Source organism: Mytilus trossulus, chromosome 6 (genome assembly GCF_036588685.1).
Source record: "Mytilus trossulus isolate FHL-02 chromosome 6, PNRI_Mtr1.1.1.hap1, whole genome shotgun sequence".
Lineage (NCBI taxonomy): Eukaryota > Metazoa > Mollusca > Bivalvia > Mytilida > Mytilidae > Mytilus > Mytilus trossulus.
The window spans coordinates 19,129,983-19,143,374 of NC_086378.1; the positions used below are offsets into that span (position 1 = coordinate 19,129,983).

The 13,392-nt window shown below is 32.8% G+C and overlaps 1 protein-coding gene across 1 annotated transcript; it reads left to right on the forward strand.

Moving 5' to 3' along the window:
* Positions 1-9,549: 9,549 nt before the first annotated feature.
* LOC134722387 (zinc finger protein 83-like) lies at positions 9,550-11,502 on the forward strand. Its single transcript, XM_063586006.1, has one exon. The coding sequence runs from the start codon at positions 9,577-9,579 to the stop codon at positions 11,500-11,502; it is 1,926 nt and encodes a 641-aa protein (XP_063442076.1). The 5' UTR covers positions 9,550-9,576.
* Positions 11,503-13,392: the final 1,890 nt, after the last annotated feature.

A 13,392-nucleotide genomic window follows, 5' to 3' on the forward strand; every position in this document is an offset into this window, starting at 1 on the left:
TATATACCTTGCCTTTCAATTTTGCACTTAAATCACATTAAAAGGACATCTCAGTTCCGTTAGGGCCAAGGAAAATATACTATTTTGCCTTTTGGTATAAGTGAGCATGAAGTCTCTAATCATAAAAAATGATAACGGTTGCATATATCAACCACTCAGAATAGTCTTAATTTTGAAAATATAATCATGGTTTATTGTAATTTTTAATCACGTAGTAGTAGTATCCGTTTTGATGTTTTATTTTTAGCATCCCAGCTGTTATTATTGTTCATTAATAAGCTGGTTAACCATGCTATTTGTGGTAGACTGATACTTGGCTTTAAACGTCTGAATGAATGGTGACTAAATAATTTATACCCTCAGATTAAGTAGTCTTAAATATAGGCACAACCCCGATATCATTAGTAGCATTATGGCTTTCAAAGCTTTGCTTAAATAACACTTACTGTCATGTGCGTGCGCATCGCAGCAGTTATTTGTTTGTTTTAGGTAGACTCACTATTTACATCACACTGCTAAAAAGGAAGCAATAAGTATAGTCTTTATGGGCCAGCTGAAGGACGCCTCCGGGTGCGGGAATTTCTCGCGACATTGAAGACATGTTGGTGACCTTCTGCTGTTGTTTTTTTCTATGGTCGGGTTGTTGTCTCTTTGACACATTACCCATTTCCATTCTCAATCTTATTGCTATTTCATCTAAGATGTATGCGAATTATCCGAAAGAGAAATTAATGAAATTGCATGAAAAAATAGGGATAAGGAAAAAATATAAATAACGAGATGGAGTATAAATGTCAATGAGACAACTATCCATCCAAGTCGTAATGTATAAAAAGTAAACAATTATAGGTCACAGTACAACCTCTAAGCGCCCACCGAACCGCAACTTATAAAAGGCCCCAAAATGACTAGTGTAAAACAACTCAAACAGGAAAAACAACTGTCTAACCTAAATGAAAAACTAGAAACAGGAAACACTTATGAGCCATACCAACAAACCACAACTACTGAACAACAGACTTTGTTTCACTTAACCGTATTCCCTTTTACCCTTGGGAACGTTTTGTGTTTATAAGATGGACAGTTGTAATTAATCGAAGTGGTTTAAACAGCTACGTAATCGAAAGATGTTTCGTTTAGATCATCAAGAGTAAGCAAAAAACAACAACATGCAAAACAAAGTTGTAGTGTGAGTCTTGACCTTGATTTGGAAATCATTCTTATTGAAAATCATGCATATGAGTTACCTTGATGTATAAGGGAAAATGACCAGTCATTTACTGGAAATTTGTGGCAGTAAAAGTAACACTTATTATGGAGATACAGGGGCGGATCCAGACATTTTAGAAAGTGGGGTTCCAAACCTAGGACAAAGGGGAGGTTCCAACTGTCCCCATTCAGATGCATTGGTCGGCAAAAAAAAGGGGGTTCCAACCCCCGGACCCCCTGGATTCGCCAATGAGATATCACGGTTATCAGTTGGCTCTCAAATCGTTTTTAGACCACACCAAATCAGGTAAAATCAATCGAGTAATACTTGATTAAAACTACAGAACAATTACAGCAATAAACTAATAACATATATACTGGATTATCTTGAATACAGCCAATAAAACGTTAAAAAAGTAAGATCACAAAAATACCAAACTCTGAGAAAATTCAAAACGAAAAGTCTGTAATCATATGGCAAAAAAAAGAACACATCAAACGAATGAATAACAACTGTAAAAAAAAAAAAAAAAAAAAAAAAATTGAAGATGATTTCAATATAATACATTGCATCCTGCGATAATGTACTTATTTGTATGCATGTCAATTGCATAATTTTATGCACAACGGGATAAATTTTGCTTAAAAATGTGCCATTTCAACTATTTTCTTAAAAGTAAAAAAAAATAATAATATTATGGGTACGGTTGCACCCATTTTTAATATCCAAACCTAAAATATCTGACCGGTATCTAGATTTCAGAAGAGAAGTACATTCTAAGTATTTCTTGTTGAATTTGACTATACAGAATTGATATCCAGATCTTGATAATGTGTTATCATGACTTTGAGAACCATCGTACTAATATTCCTAAAAAATATATATGACTAAGACTTTCTTACAAAAAAAGTTTCAGGAAAAAATATCTAATTCTTTTTCTCTGGTTCTGGACAGGTTCTTCCGTGCAGAATGACTTAATTGCCCTAAACAACTGTTTCATAGAAAACTGGTTAACCAAAAGTACACTGACAATTCTATATAATTGCTTGGATAAAATGTGAATTATTTATAAGAATAATCATTTAATCCTATACATGCTTAAATGTCAGAACAAGAAAACTGCAAATTCAGCTCTGAATAAAAATCTTAAATCTTACTATCGATTGCATGTAGAATATCTGGAACAACTTTATGACTCAAATGAAAATATTTGATTTAGGAATTATATTTTTTGGTCCATATTTATTCTTTGATCCATATTTATCCTTCAAAGTAGCCAATTTCTAATCTTGTGGAAAAAATATGTGTGGAGAAAATGTCTTTATATATATGAGACCCCAACTATTTGTCTTTAAATAAAAGGGCCAGCATTAAGGTGACGGGAACTCAACAAAAAAATCTTCAGGTTCATGATTTAATCCACAATTATTTTTTTCCAGTATTTTCCATTCAATTGATATAGTTTGTTTCGAGTGGAGTTCCACCATGTATACATATAGGTTGTATGCACTCATGCACTAAATGATTTACAGTAAGCTTGTGAGCTTTTTTTTTATTGCTGTACTGACGTTACGCGCGATGTTCGTACCTCATTGGAAAATCGGTGTAGTTGGCAAGATGCAAGTCCAAAACGTATAATTTTGTGATATCATATTCATTGCTATTGTTAGTATTTTTAAAAAAAAAGTTTTTTTCAAATAAAAACGAAAAAAATAATTTGTGAAACTGTGTTTTATTCTGCATGCGACAAGCTTCATTTTAAAAAAACGGCTATTTTTATGCATATTTCGTTCACTTGTATTGTAACCACTACACTATGATTTTCGTCTAAACTATCTAATATTTTGAAAGAGAATTTTTTCCATTATTTAACAGAAAGGTTTCTGCAGTCTTTTTCGCATTTTTTAGGACGTTTTGATGACTTCATAGAAAAAAAGCGTTCCATGCTACAAGGGCAATTCTGTCCCACGAGGAAAACTTTGGATTCCAGATTTGAGAATCAAAAAATGTTAATTTGCTTAATTTTATGAATTTTAAGACAAATATTCTGAAAAATGATATATGGTAATTTATGAGCGATTTTTCAAAGGCTTACAAGGTTGTCGTACCGCCATTTTTTTACGTAAAACAAACTTAACTCAAATTTACGTCAATTGTTTGATTATCAGTGTTGTATAAGGGTAGAATTTTATGATTCTTTAAAATGTTATATTCAACAATTTTTCAAAAATCTAAAATACATTGATTTTATAGTAGTTAAAAAGCACCGTCGATTTTGCGGATCACTACAAGAATATCGCACTTGCTTAAAAACAACGTTTCAGTCGAAGTTTTAGTTTGAACGCTACGAAATACTCGCGATGTTGTACGCCTACATGTACGAACATCGCACGTAACGTCACGGTATATCACTTTTTCCATTATGATCTTGTAGTAAAAGTTATGTCAGTTGTCTAAAGTTAGAAAAAGTTGATAAAATTTTAAACCGAAATGATCAAATAACTACAACAAACATCAAATTCTTAAAATAAAGAATTTAAGAGTTTATGCCTTAACCATGATTATTTGCATTGGAGTTATTTTTCAGTTTAGATTTTTCTGGCAAACGGGAGATAATCCAACTTGAAACTTTCTCCGTCGTCCGCATTTTATGTCAGTCTATCACTTGGTGCAATATTACTTAGTTTTCTTTCAACGTTTTTTTTCAGATTTGTTTTTCTTTATTAATTGTGCTGAACCAATATAAGACTTCATTTGCGCTTTCGACGTTTTTTTTTTATCAGATATGTTGTTTAAAGCAAACGATTTGGACCTACGATGTCTTATATTATAGGGCTAGGTGTTACTCTACTCACTCTTCAAGAGTACCCGAGATCACCTCCTCCCATGATGTTTTTTTTTCCATTTTTTGTAATGGCGTTATCAATTTAAGTTTCTCTTCGTCCAATGAGTTTTGAAATTTCCCTTTGAATCCTCCGCCACTTTTTTTACCAATATGTAATTCTTTCGATATATGCCATACTTTTTTTACTTATGGTACATAAGAAAAGTATTGCGTTTAATTCTGCAGTGAGGACTTAGCCGTACGGTTTACCATATATTTTTAGGGTATTCCATCTATGGAAATACCGAAAGTAAACTTGAAGTCAATATGAACACTAGGACAGAAAATAAACGAAGGATTATTCAGAATAACTGGATTGTAAATCATATTCATTTACAAGTCAGACAAAATTCAGAAATATGCATACATTTATATCAAATTAAAAGTAAAAAACAAACTTTCAGTAAAATATAAGATATAGATGAAGACGAACTCTGTTGTATATTGGAGAATATGTTTTCCCAAAGTAGAAATTAATTTTCGTCTATATTTTTTTTTATTTTACAAGTCACCTTTTCGGTTAACATAATTGCAATCGTTTCAACAATTTTCCCGATTTCAAGCACTTTTTCCTTTTCTAGAATGTAATTTTGTCATCTTTACCGTTCAATGGGCGATAAATCAAATATTTAAAATTACCTTTGCTCAAGTTGAACGCTTCAAAATCGTGACTACAGATTGTGTACATGTATTTCTCTATCAGTATGATTAAAATGAAGATGTAGGGATACAATTCATATGGCAGCAACCCAACAACACAATAGAACAAATAACTTTAAGAGGTACTAGATACGAGGTCTTGAACAGGTCTATACAGCATATCAATCCCCATTTGTCAAAAACAAAATCCTGAAAAAAGTTTTATCAAACTATCACTGACTGCATGCATGTAATCAAAATAGTATTCGTCAAATACCAAAACAAAGACACCATAATATATTATATATGGTAAAAATGTCGTAAATAAACAAACAGAAAAGACTATCAAATATCTGCAATTTTTAAAATACTTCAAACTCGAAATATCAATAAAAATTGAGATATGACATAGAGAATAATACATGGCAAAATCCGTATCATATGTCGTATCATCCCGAGACATCAATATCAGCCCAAGGGCCTTTAGGCCCGAGGGATGATATTGGTCGAGGGTGATACGGCATGTGATACGGATTTTGCCATGTATTATACGCTTTATCATATGTTTCAACAGAAGAGTATTATATGAACTGTTTTCTGATTCATAACACTGGGTTACCTTCAGATCTACTTTTGTCTTGTGTTTCAATGGCCTTAAAAAAGAACTGCTCAATTACTAATTCGAAGCACCTTGGTTACCTTACAATTTACGTGCTGTTGTTTTAAAAATATTTTGTTTATTTTTGTATTTTTTATAGTTGCATTTAGTGTGCCAAAAAATAAGAATTTATTTTGACGTTCTTGACGTCACATACAATATGAAAACGACGTTCGTGACGTCACATACCAAACAATGACGTCATAAAAAAAAATTGAGGAAAATTTTTCATAAGCAAAAAAAAACCAAAACTGACTTTATGTAAAAAAAAAAAAAAAAAAAAAAAAAAAGTAGGGGTGTGATAAAGGGTAGGGGTGCGATAAAGGGTATGCGATAAAGGGTAGGGGTGTGATAAAGGGTATGCGATAAAGGGTGCGCATCAAAGTTGCGCGATATGGATTAAACAGCAGGCTATTTATCACATATGCAAAACTACTGTATTTACTACTAAACATATGATAAATAGGTTTAAATGTGTTTTGAATTTATTTCAATGTTAATCATCACTTTCTTCATCTGTTATTAAAAACTTTACGATTTATTTCTCATTACCGTTTTGTTTTTATAAAGCGACGTAAAACCAATACTAACCGTGTATGAAATAAGCCCCGCCTCCCTACTTACCTAAAATGAAATATACACGGTCTCCACGAAGGCACTTTTAACCAATCACATTCCTAGAAATGTATAGGAGATAAGTTAAATATAAATATTTGCCAGTGAATATTGAATAATCACAAACTAAATTTGAACATAGATGTATGAAGGGTAGTCAAATCCGGTTTATAAATAGTGTAATTCTTTAACATGGAACCCGATAGAAATGTATGTATACCTTTTCTATCCGACTTCGCATCCTAAGTTAGTCAGTCGTCGCCCGTTAAGTACTATATATACCATGTAAAGTTACTATATTACTTTCTCCACCGAATGTATATGGTCAAACCGAATCGAACTCGGTATGAATAAATAAGGTATGCTATACATGTATACCCCCAAACGAAGAAAATTCTACAGTAACTGTTGATTGATTTACAATAAGGTCATCAAAGTCTGCTCTAATTAGTCGATTTTATCTATCAAACTACGCAGCAAAATCATTTGAACAAAATGATAACTGTTTGGGAGACCCTTTTACAGGGATTTTATTTTTGTGTTTGATTATTTGGTACATAGTGTTTTAATTTTCTTTCAACGTGAAACAACGCAAATAATAATAGTTTTGTATGAAAATAATGTAGATATTCACACTGTGGTATCATTTAGCGGCGGATACAGCCATTTTAAACAAGGGACTCCCTTTTAGGATAAAGGGGATCCAACACATGTCCCCATTAAAAAATGAGGGGTTTCAATCCCAGACCCCTCCCACTTGATCCGCAACTGTCATTTGATTAATAATTTTAAAATGCACCTGTAAGAGTAATGTTGTCCATTTTAGACCGACCTCATTTTAACGATCAAGTCACGTCTTTAAGTGTGGGGATATGAATATTGCTACTAGCAGCGAATATGCTTATCTAGGCCTTGTTTTAAATGAGTCTCTAGACTTTAGTATTACTGCAAAAGCAGTTGCTAGGTCAGCAAACAGAGCTCTAGGTCTGGTTATAGCTAAGTGTAAAGCTATTGGTGGCATGTCATATGACGTCTATAAAAAACTATTTGATGCACTTGTAAGTCCTATTGTTGAATATGGTGCCGCGATTTGGGGCTGCAAGAATTTCTCATTTATTAATGCGATTCAAATGAGAGCGTGTAGGTTCTTCCTTGGTGTTGGTAAATATACACCTAATCCAGCTATTTTGGGAGACATGGGGTGGATTCCAATTTACCATACTCAATGGAAAGTAATTTCCAGACACTGGCACAGATTAGTAAATATGGAGCCAGATCGTATTAATAGGAAAATATTTATATGGGCAGATGAGGTCGGTCTGAAACATAAAATTGTGAAAAATTGGAATTTCATTGTTAAAAAACAATTCACGGAACTTGAATTGGTTGACTTTTGTGATATAAACACTAATTTTAATAAAAATATGTTTATTGATACAGTGATGTCAAGAATGATTGATAATTATATTGAAGAGTGGAAGTGTATTGTTAGTTCATCCTCTTCCAGACGGGGAAATGGGCGTAATAAACTAAGAACCTATAATATTTTTAAGAAGGAGTATGTTGTTGAAAACTACTGCAATCTGGTTATGCCTTTTTGTGAAAGAAGCGCCTTTGCAAAATTTAGATGTGGGGTGGCTCCTATTAGACTGGAAACGGGGAGGTATGAAAATTTGCCGCTGGAAGAGAGATGTTGTTTTAATTGTTTTAATATTGTCGAAGATGAATATCATGTTATTTTACATTGTCCTGTTTATAATGATCTTAGACAAGTTCTTTTTACTGAGTCTCTTAAAATTGATGAACATTTTAATAGTTTTACAGATTATCAGAAAATGGTATTTTTATTTTCGAATCAAGATAATATAAGATTATGTGCCAAAACCTGTAATTTTATTCTTAAACGACGCCGAGAAGTTTTATATTGTAAATAATAATGAAATACTTTTGTTGTATAATTTTACCATTCAGGTTTAATATTTATTATGTACATAAACATATTCTTTTAAGTGATTATCGTCTCTCATAAATCTGTACAGATTGGCTTATGTATACAAAATGTATCTTTTATAAATGTATTGTGTAATTTTATACATAAGGTGAGACGTAAATAAAATATTGAATTGAATTGAATTGTAATATAGTCTTTAACAAACTAATTTGAGAGGTGTCAGCTAATCAAAAACTATCACCCGGCATTGATAGACGAAATAGTATGGCGACTTTTGTTAAAACTTAATTTCATTCATATCTCGACTAGTATCCCTCCCAATAATATCCACTACGGTCTTTTGTTTATATTGGTATTTATATAATAATCAAAACTATTACAAACCAGGTCTGCTTTTATAAATAAAAAATCTTAAACATCTAAGTATGCATATAATAACAGTTTTAGTCAAAAGATCTTTTTTATGAAACGCAGGCGACTTTCATTTAGAGTTCAATGATAATTTAACTCTTAATATTTTATTATTTTTCTATAGTTATTTAATATGCTTATTACAAAAATATCAACATTGAAAGAATTGTGACAGGAGACCTGAATATGAATACCCGTAAAAATGTTTAAGAGCAATCCATATTATTAATCAATTGATCTCGATTTTATATATCAATTTCTTTAACTATAGCACAATCAGCAAGACTTTTGTACCATGAAATCTTGCATGCCAGTCTAATACGTCAGTTCGGTACGAGAAGCTTTTTCTAAAAATAGCAGCCGTATGAAAGTTGAAGATTCTAGAATCAATACATAGGAATTATCAGCAGGAATAAAATTGGTTTCCACAATGCTACGGCCGGTATTGTGATATCCCAGATTAGTTCAGCATCTACTATTGAAATTAAGGTAATTTTGTTTGTTTATCATTCCGTCTTGCTTGCATGTAAAACTTGATTCTCTTCGCTTTCAATGTTTTGGATTTTCATTTCCAATTACATTTTAATCCTATAATGAGCATAACGTGCATGATGTATTATCCAAGTCTGAATCTACAACTTAACGTTTTTAAGATAAGATCTGTTTTTTTTTATTTGTATCAGCATGATCAGTGCAGTTGAAGATATGCGTATGTGTTATTGTAATGTTGCTACTGGGTGTGTATCGTAAATGAAGAATATATTACACGTCGATCAATGATCTACAGATTAACAGTTCTACACACATAGTAATATTGATTGAAGTGTGTGCAGCATTGTTACAAGAATCTCCAGGAATCGATTATCTAATACACCATTGGTAATCATCGGGGATCTTAATGAGCACACATTATCTTAAGTGGTGATTTTAATACAGATGTCTGAACGTCTGACAATCAATAAATAGCAGTCTGGAATTGTAAAGTATCATTGTTGATATAATACGTAACAAATGTATGTGATCATAGAAGAATCGTTATTTACTAAAACATAAGAACTATTTGGAAAAGTGGCTTCTTTGAGTTGACATGATTCATAGATATGAAAAGATTATTATTTTGTTAGAAAATTTGTTGTGTTATTTAAAACCAAAATCTTTTGTCTTTCAGGGATAGTCTAAACTGACAAACAAGAATACAAGAAAACAAAATGGAGATTAAATCAGAAACGAATATTGTTTGTGATGAACTTGCACAAAACGATTTACAACGTGCTCTTAACTCTATTAAGGTTGAACGAAATCATAATCGTTCTGAAAACGTGCCGGAATATCAGAGAGAGTCGTCTATCGTCGGTAGAAATGTTGTCGCTGACAACGAACAGGAAACAATTAGTACTCATACAAATGAAAATCTGTCGTCCACTATATATACAAACTCGGAAAAAGACATTAAAATCGAGGAAAGTATGTTTACCAAGGAAACAAAGGAATTAAATTTTAAACCGAGCGCCGAAACTGCAAAAAATGCTACTTTGACAGACGAAAGTTACGACATAAAACCAATCGTTCAAAAACCTCCCTCCTGTGAACAGAAAACAAGTAGCACTCATACAATAGAAAATATGCCATCCATTACAAATGCAGAAAAAGACACTAAAAACGAGGAAAGTAATTTTACCATGATGGAAACAAAGGAATTAAATTGTTTTGAACCGAGTGTCAAAATTGCAAAAAATACTACTTTGATAGATGATAGATGCACCATAAAACCAAACGTTCGAAAACCTTACTCCGGTAAAGAGGTCAAAAAGCCTCGTATGCTAGAAAACAAAAATATGGCGTCTCATTCAAAAGCTGGTCCTGATAATGATGAAACCAAAGACAGGAAGACCAATGGTAAAGCAAAACATGCATCGCATGACACGGATACGACTGGACAAGCAGCAGACGACAGCAAATGTACAATGTGTTACAAAAGTATCCAGTGTAAACATACTACAACTGATAGCAAAGATAACACTAAGAAATTCCAGTGTGATGTATGTGGCAACTGGTTTAAACATACCTACACACTGAGAAAACACAAGTGTAATCACGAAGGAGAATATTCCTGTAGTGTATGCAACAAACGGTACGGTCTACCAAGCTATTTAAAAAGACATATGCGTAACCATACTGACGAGAAAACGTTTTATAAATGTCGTTATTGTGATAAGTCGCTGTGCAGTACATCCAGTCTGGCTGCGCACGAGAGACTGCATACGTTGGACAAACCATTCGAGTGCGACGTCTGTCATAAACGGTTTACTCAGTCTAGTAACCTTACAACTCATAAAAAAGTTCATTCAGAGTATAGACCATATGTTTGTGAACTTTGTTCTAAACCTTTTAGGCACAAACAGTCATTATTGGTACATTTGCGTTCCCATACACACGAGCGACCGTACACGTGTGTCACATGTGGACAAACTTTTACTCAAAACACACACATGCGTACTCATGAGCGACTTCACTCTGGTGTGAAGCCTTACAAATGTGACATGTGTGATAAGACATTCTCACGGAAGCATCACTTAGGGTATCATCTAGAAACTCATTCTGGAAAGACATATAAATGTTCTATCTGTGAGAAATCTTTTACGGCGGAGAGAGCTGTTATACAACATGAGCGCATACACACTGGTGACACGCCATATAAATGTGACGTCTGTGGGAAGGAGTTTAAATATCATGGCTACCTAAGCGTTCATAAGAGAATACATACAGGAGATATGCCATTCAGATGTAAAATCTGTCCAAAGGAATTTATTGTAGCTAGTTCCTTGCAACAACACTTAAAACACAACCATAGAAACAAGAAAAAACGTACTGTTTCAATACATGCGCCTCTATCTGATGATCAAAATGATTCATCTACTAAATCAAATACGGAAAGTTGCACCAACATTTCAGAAGTACAGAACACTATCGATAATGTACAAATCGATTCAGTCAAACCAACATGTGATTCTTCAAAAAAGAAACCAGTAACTTCCTCTATTGTCAGACCGAATGGTAAGAAAAGAAAGGTGAATAAAAACCTAGATGCTAGTAACAAGAACCTGTCAAAAAAGCGGCGCAGTAAAAGAACTTAGTTAACTTGGTTGTATACTAGCATCAACGCTATTGCTAGAAAACTAGAAAATTATATACTAGTATATCATATCTGTTAGAATGTTTTGAGCTATGATCATGATTTTGTTCATATTAAATTTGACAGTCATGACTGCTTTCTCTTTTAGTATGTTTTTGGTTTTTAAGTGGCGTCGACCTCTTTATTTGGTATATTAAAGTGGGAATAAATTCGACCGCCTAATAAGATAGTTATTTTGTCTTCTTGTTATAGTAGCCACCTCGATGATGACGAGAAAGCGTGCTCACCACACATATATTCTTATTTATCTGTCTGTCGTAGGCAATAGCAGGTATTACACTGTACGTATGTAGTGTTGCAATTGGTTACAGTCGGCCTTAATGCTAAAAACTCTTAGCCTGTCGTTGGTTTTCTCTTTTGTATTGTTCAAATGCGCTTGTCCCATGCAGTGCCTTTTATAACTTAGCATACTTTATCATGCATGTTTATTGGGTTTGCTCAATATTGAATGATGCACGGTGACTTTTTGAAAGAACTGTTTGGTTGTTTTCAATTTTGTCCTATGACTATCATATCGATGGATAGTTGTCTCATTGGCAATCATACCACATCTTCTTTTTTTATATCATTAGTATTAGTTAAACCTCGAAGAATTTCGTGTGTAGTGAAAATTATTCTGTATACCAACGACCATAGAATGGATTGCAAACTAAGTCTGTACGTGTTTTTCTTGCTTTAATTTATGGTTCTTACTAACTTGATAAACATTCATGTTAGCTATTTAAGAAACTCACAATTTTATTTCCTTATTCTCTTCTCATTAGTGTAAAGGACAGGCGAAATATACCAAAGGGACAATCAAACTCATAGATCGAAAATAAACTGACAACGCCATTTCTAAAAAGAAAAAGACAAACAGCCAAATAATAGTATACAAGACACAACATAGAAAACTAAAGACTAAGTGACACGAACCCCACTAAAAACTGGGGGTGATCTCAGATGCTCCGGAAGGGTTATCAACTCTGCTCCAGATGTGGCACCCGTCGTGTTGCTTATGTTATTAGTTCCATAGTTCATAAAATATTTTTAAATGCAGAAAGAAATGGAGTTCATATAGTTACATCTGTTACATTCAAAAACATAAACAAGTATATATATATACAGTTAAACGTACAAAGTCATGGAAGTTCTTAGATTGCATGTGTACGGACTATATATGTGAAATTTATTTAACTAGAAAAAGAACCATTTTTTTTAAATATATATTTAAAAGGAATGTGAACAGATAGCTTTTATGAAATTCGATCAGAAAAGAAATCGGATGCTGTTATGAAAGCCTGACGTTTGTCACCTGTCAAACTTTTTTTGTTAAAACGGTTGCTATGTTCTTCCAGTCAAATTTTTGAGATAATAGGGAGTCCTCAAATTATGTCCGTTTTATTTTTTTGCGTTTATGGTACCCTTGTATTGCTGATTTACTGCATTTTACGCTTATAATGGGTAACTTGAAATTTTTTGTCTCGTTAGACTTATTAGTAGATCTGATGTTGGTGAACATTTTTGTTCTTCACAACTCCATCTAACTATTATGGTTTCTGAAGGAAAAAAAGATAAGTAAAACTCGTCTTTAAAGGATAATAACTCATGTTTAGGATAAATCCTCAATTTCAGAAAGGCGGACCACACATGTATACTATACTTACAGTTTTCCCTTTGATTATAGTTTCTGAACTATATGCCGCAAACATAAGGTAAAACGTGGCTTTGAAGTGAGATAACTCATACAAAGGGTCAATTGACAACTTAACTGAACCATTTTGACTCATCTGACAGGTATATCTTTAATTTTATTTGCTAAATATAATTAATTATATTAATAATATCTTAT

Excerpts from the sequence above, each read along its gene's own strand:
- LOC134722387 (XM_063586006.1), top strand. The coding sequence starts at position 9,577 with ATGGAGATTAAATCAGAAACGAATATTGTTTGTGATGAACTTGCACAA.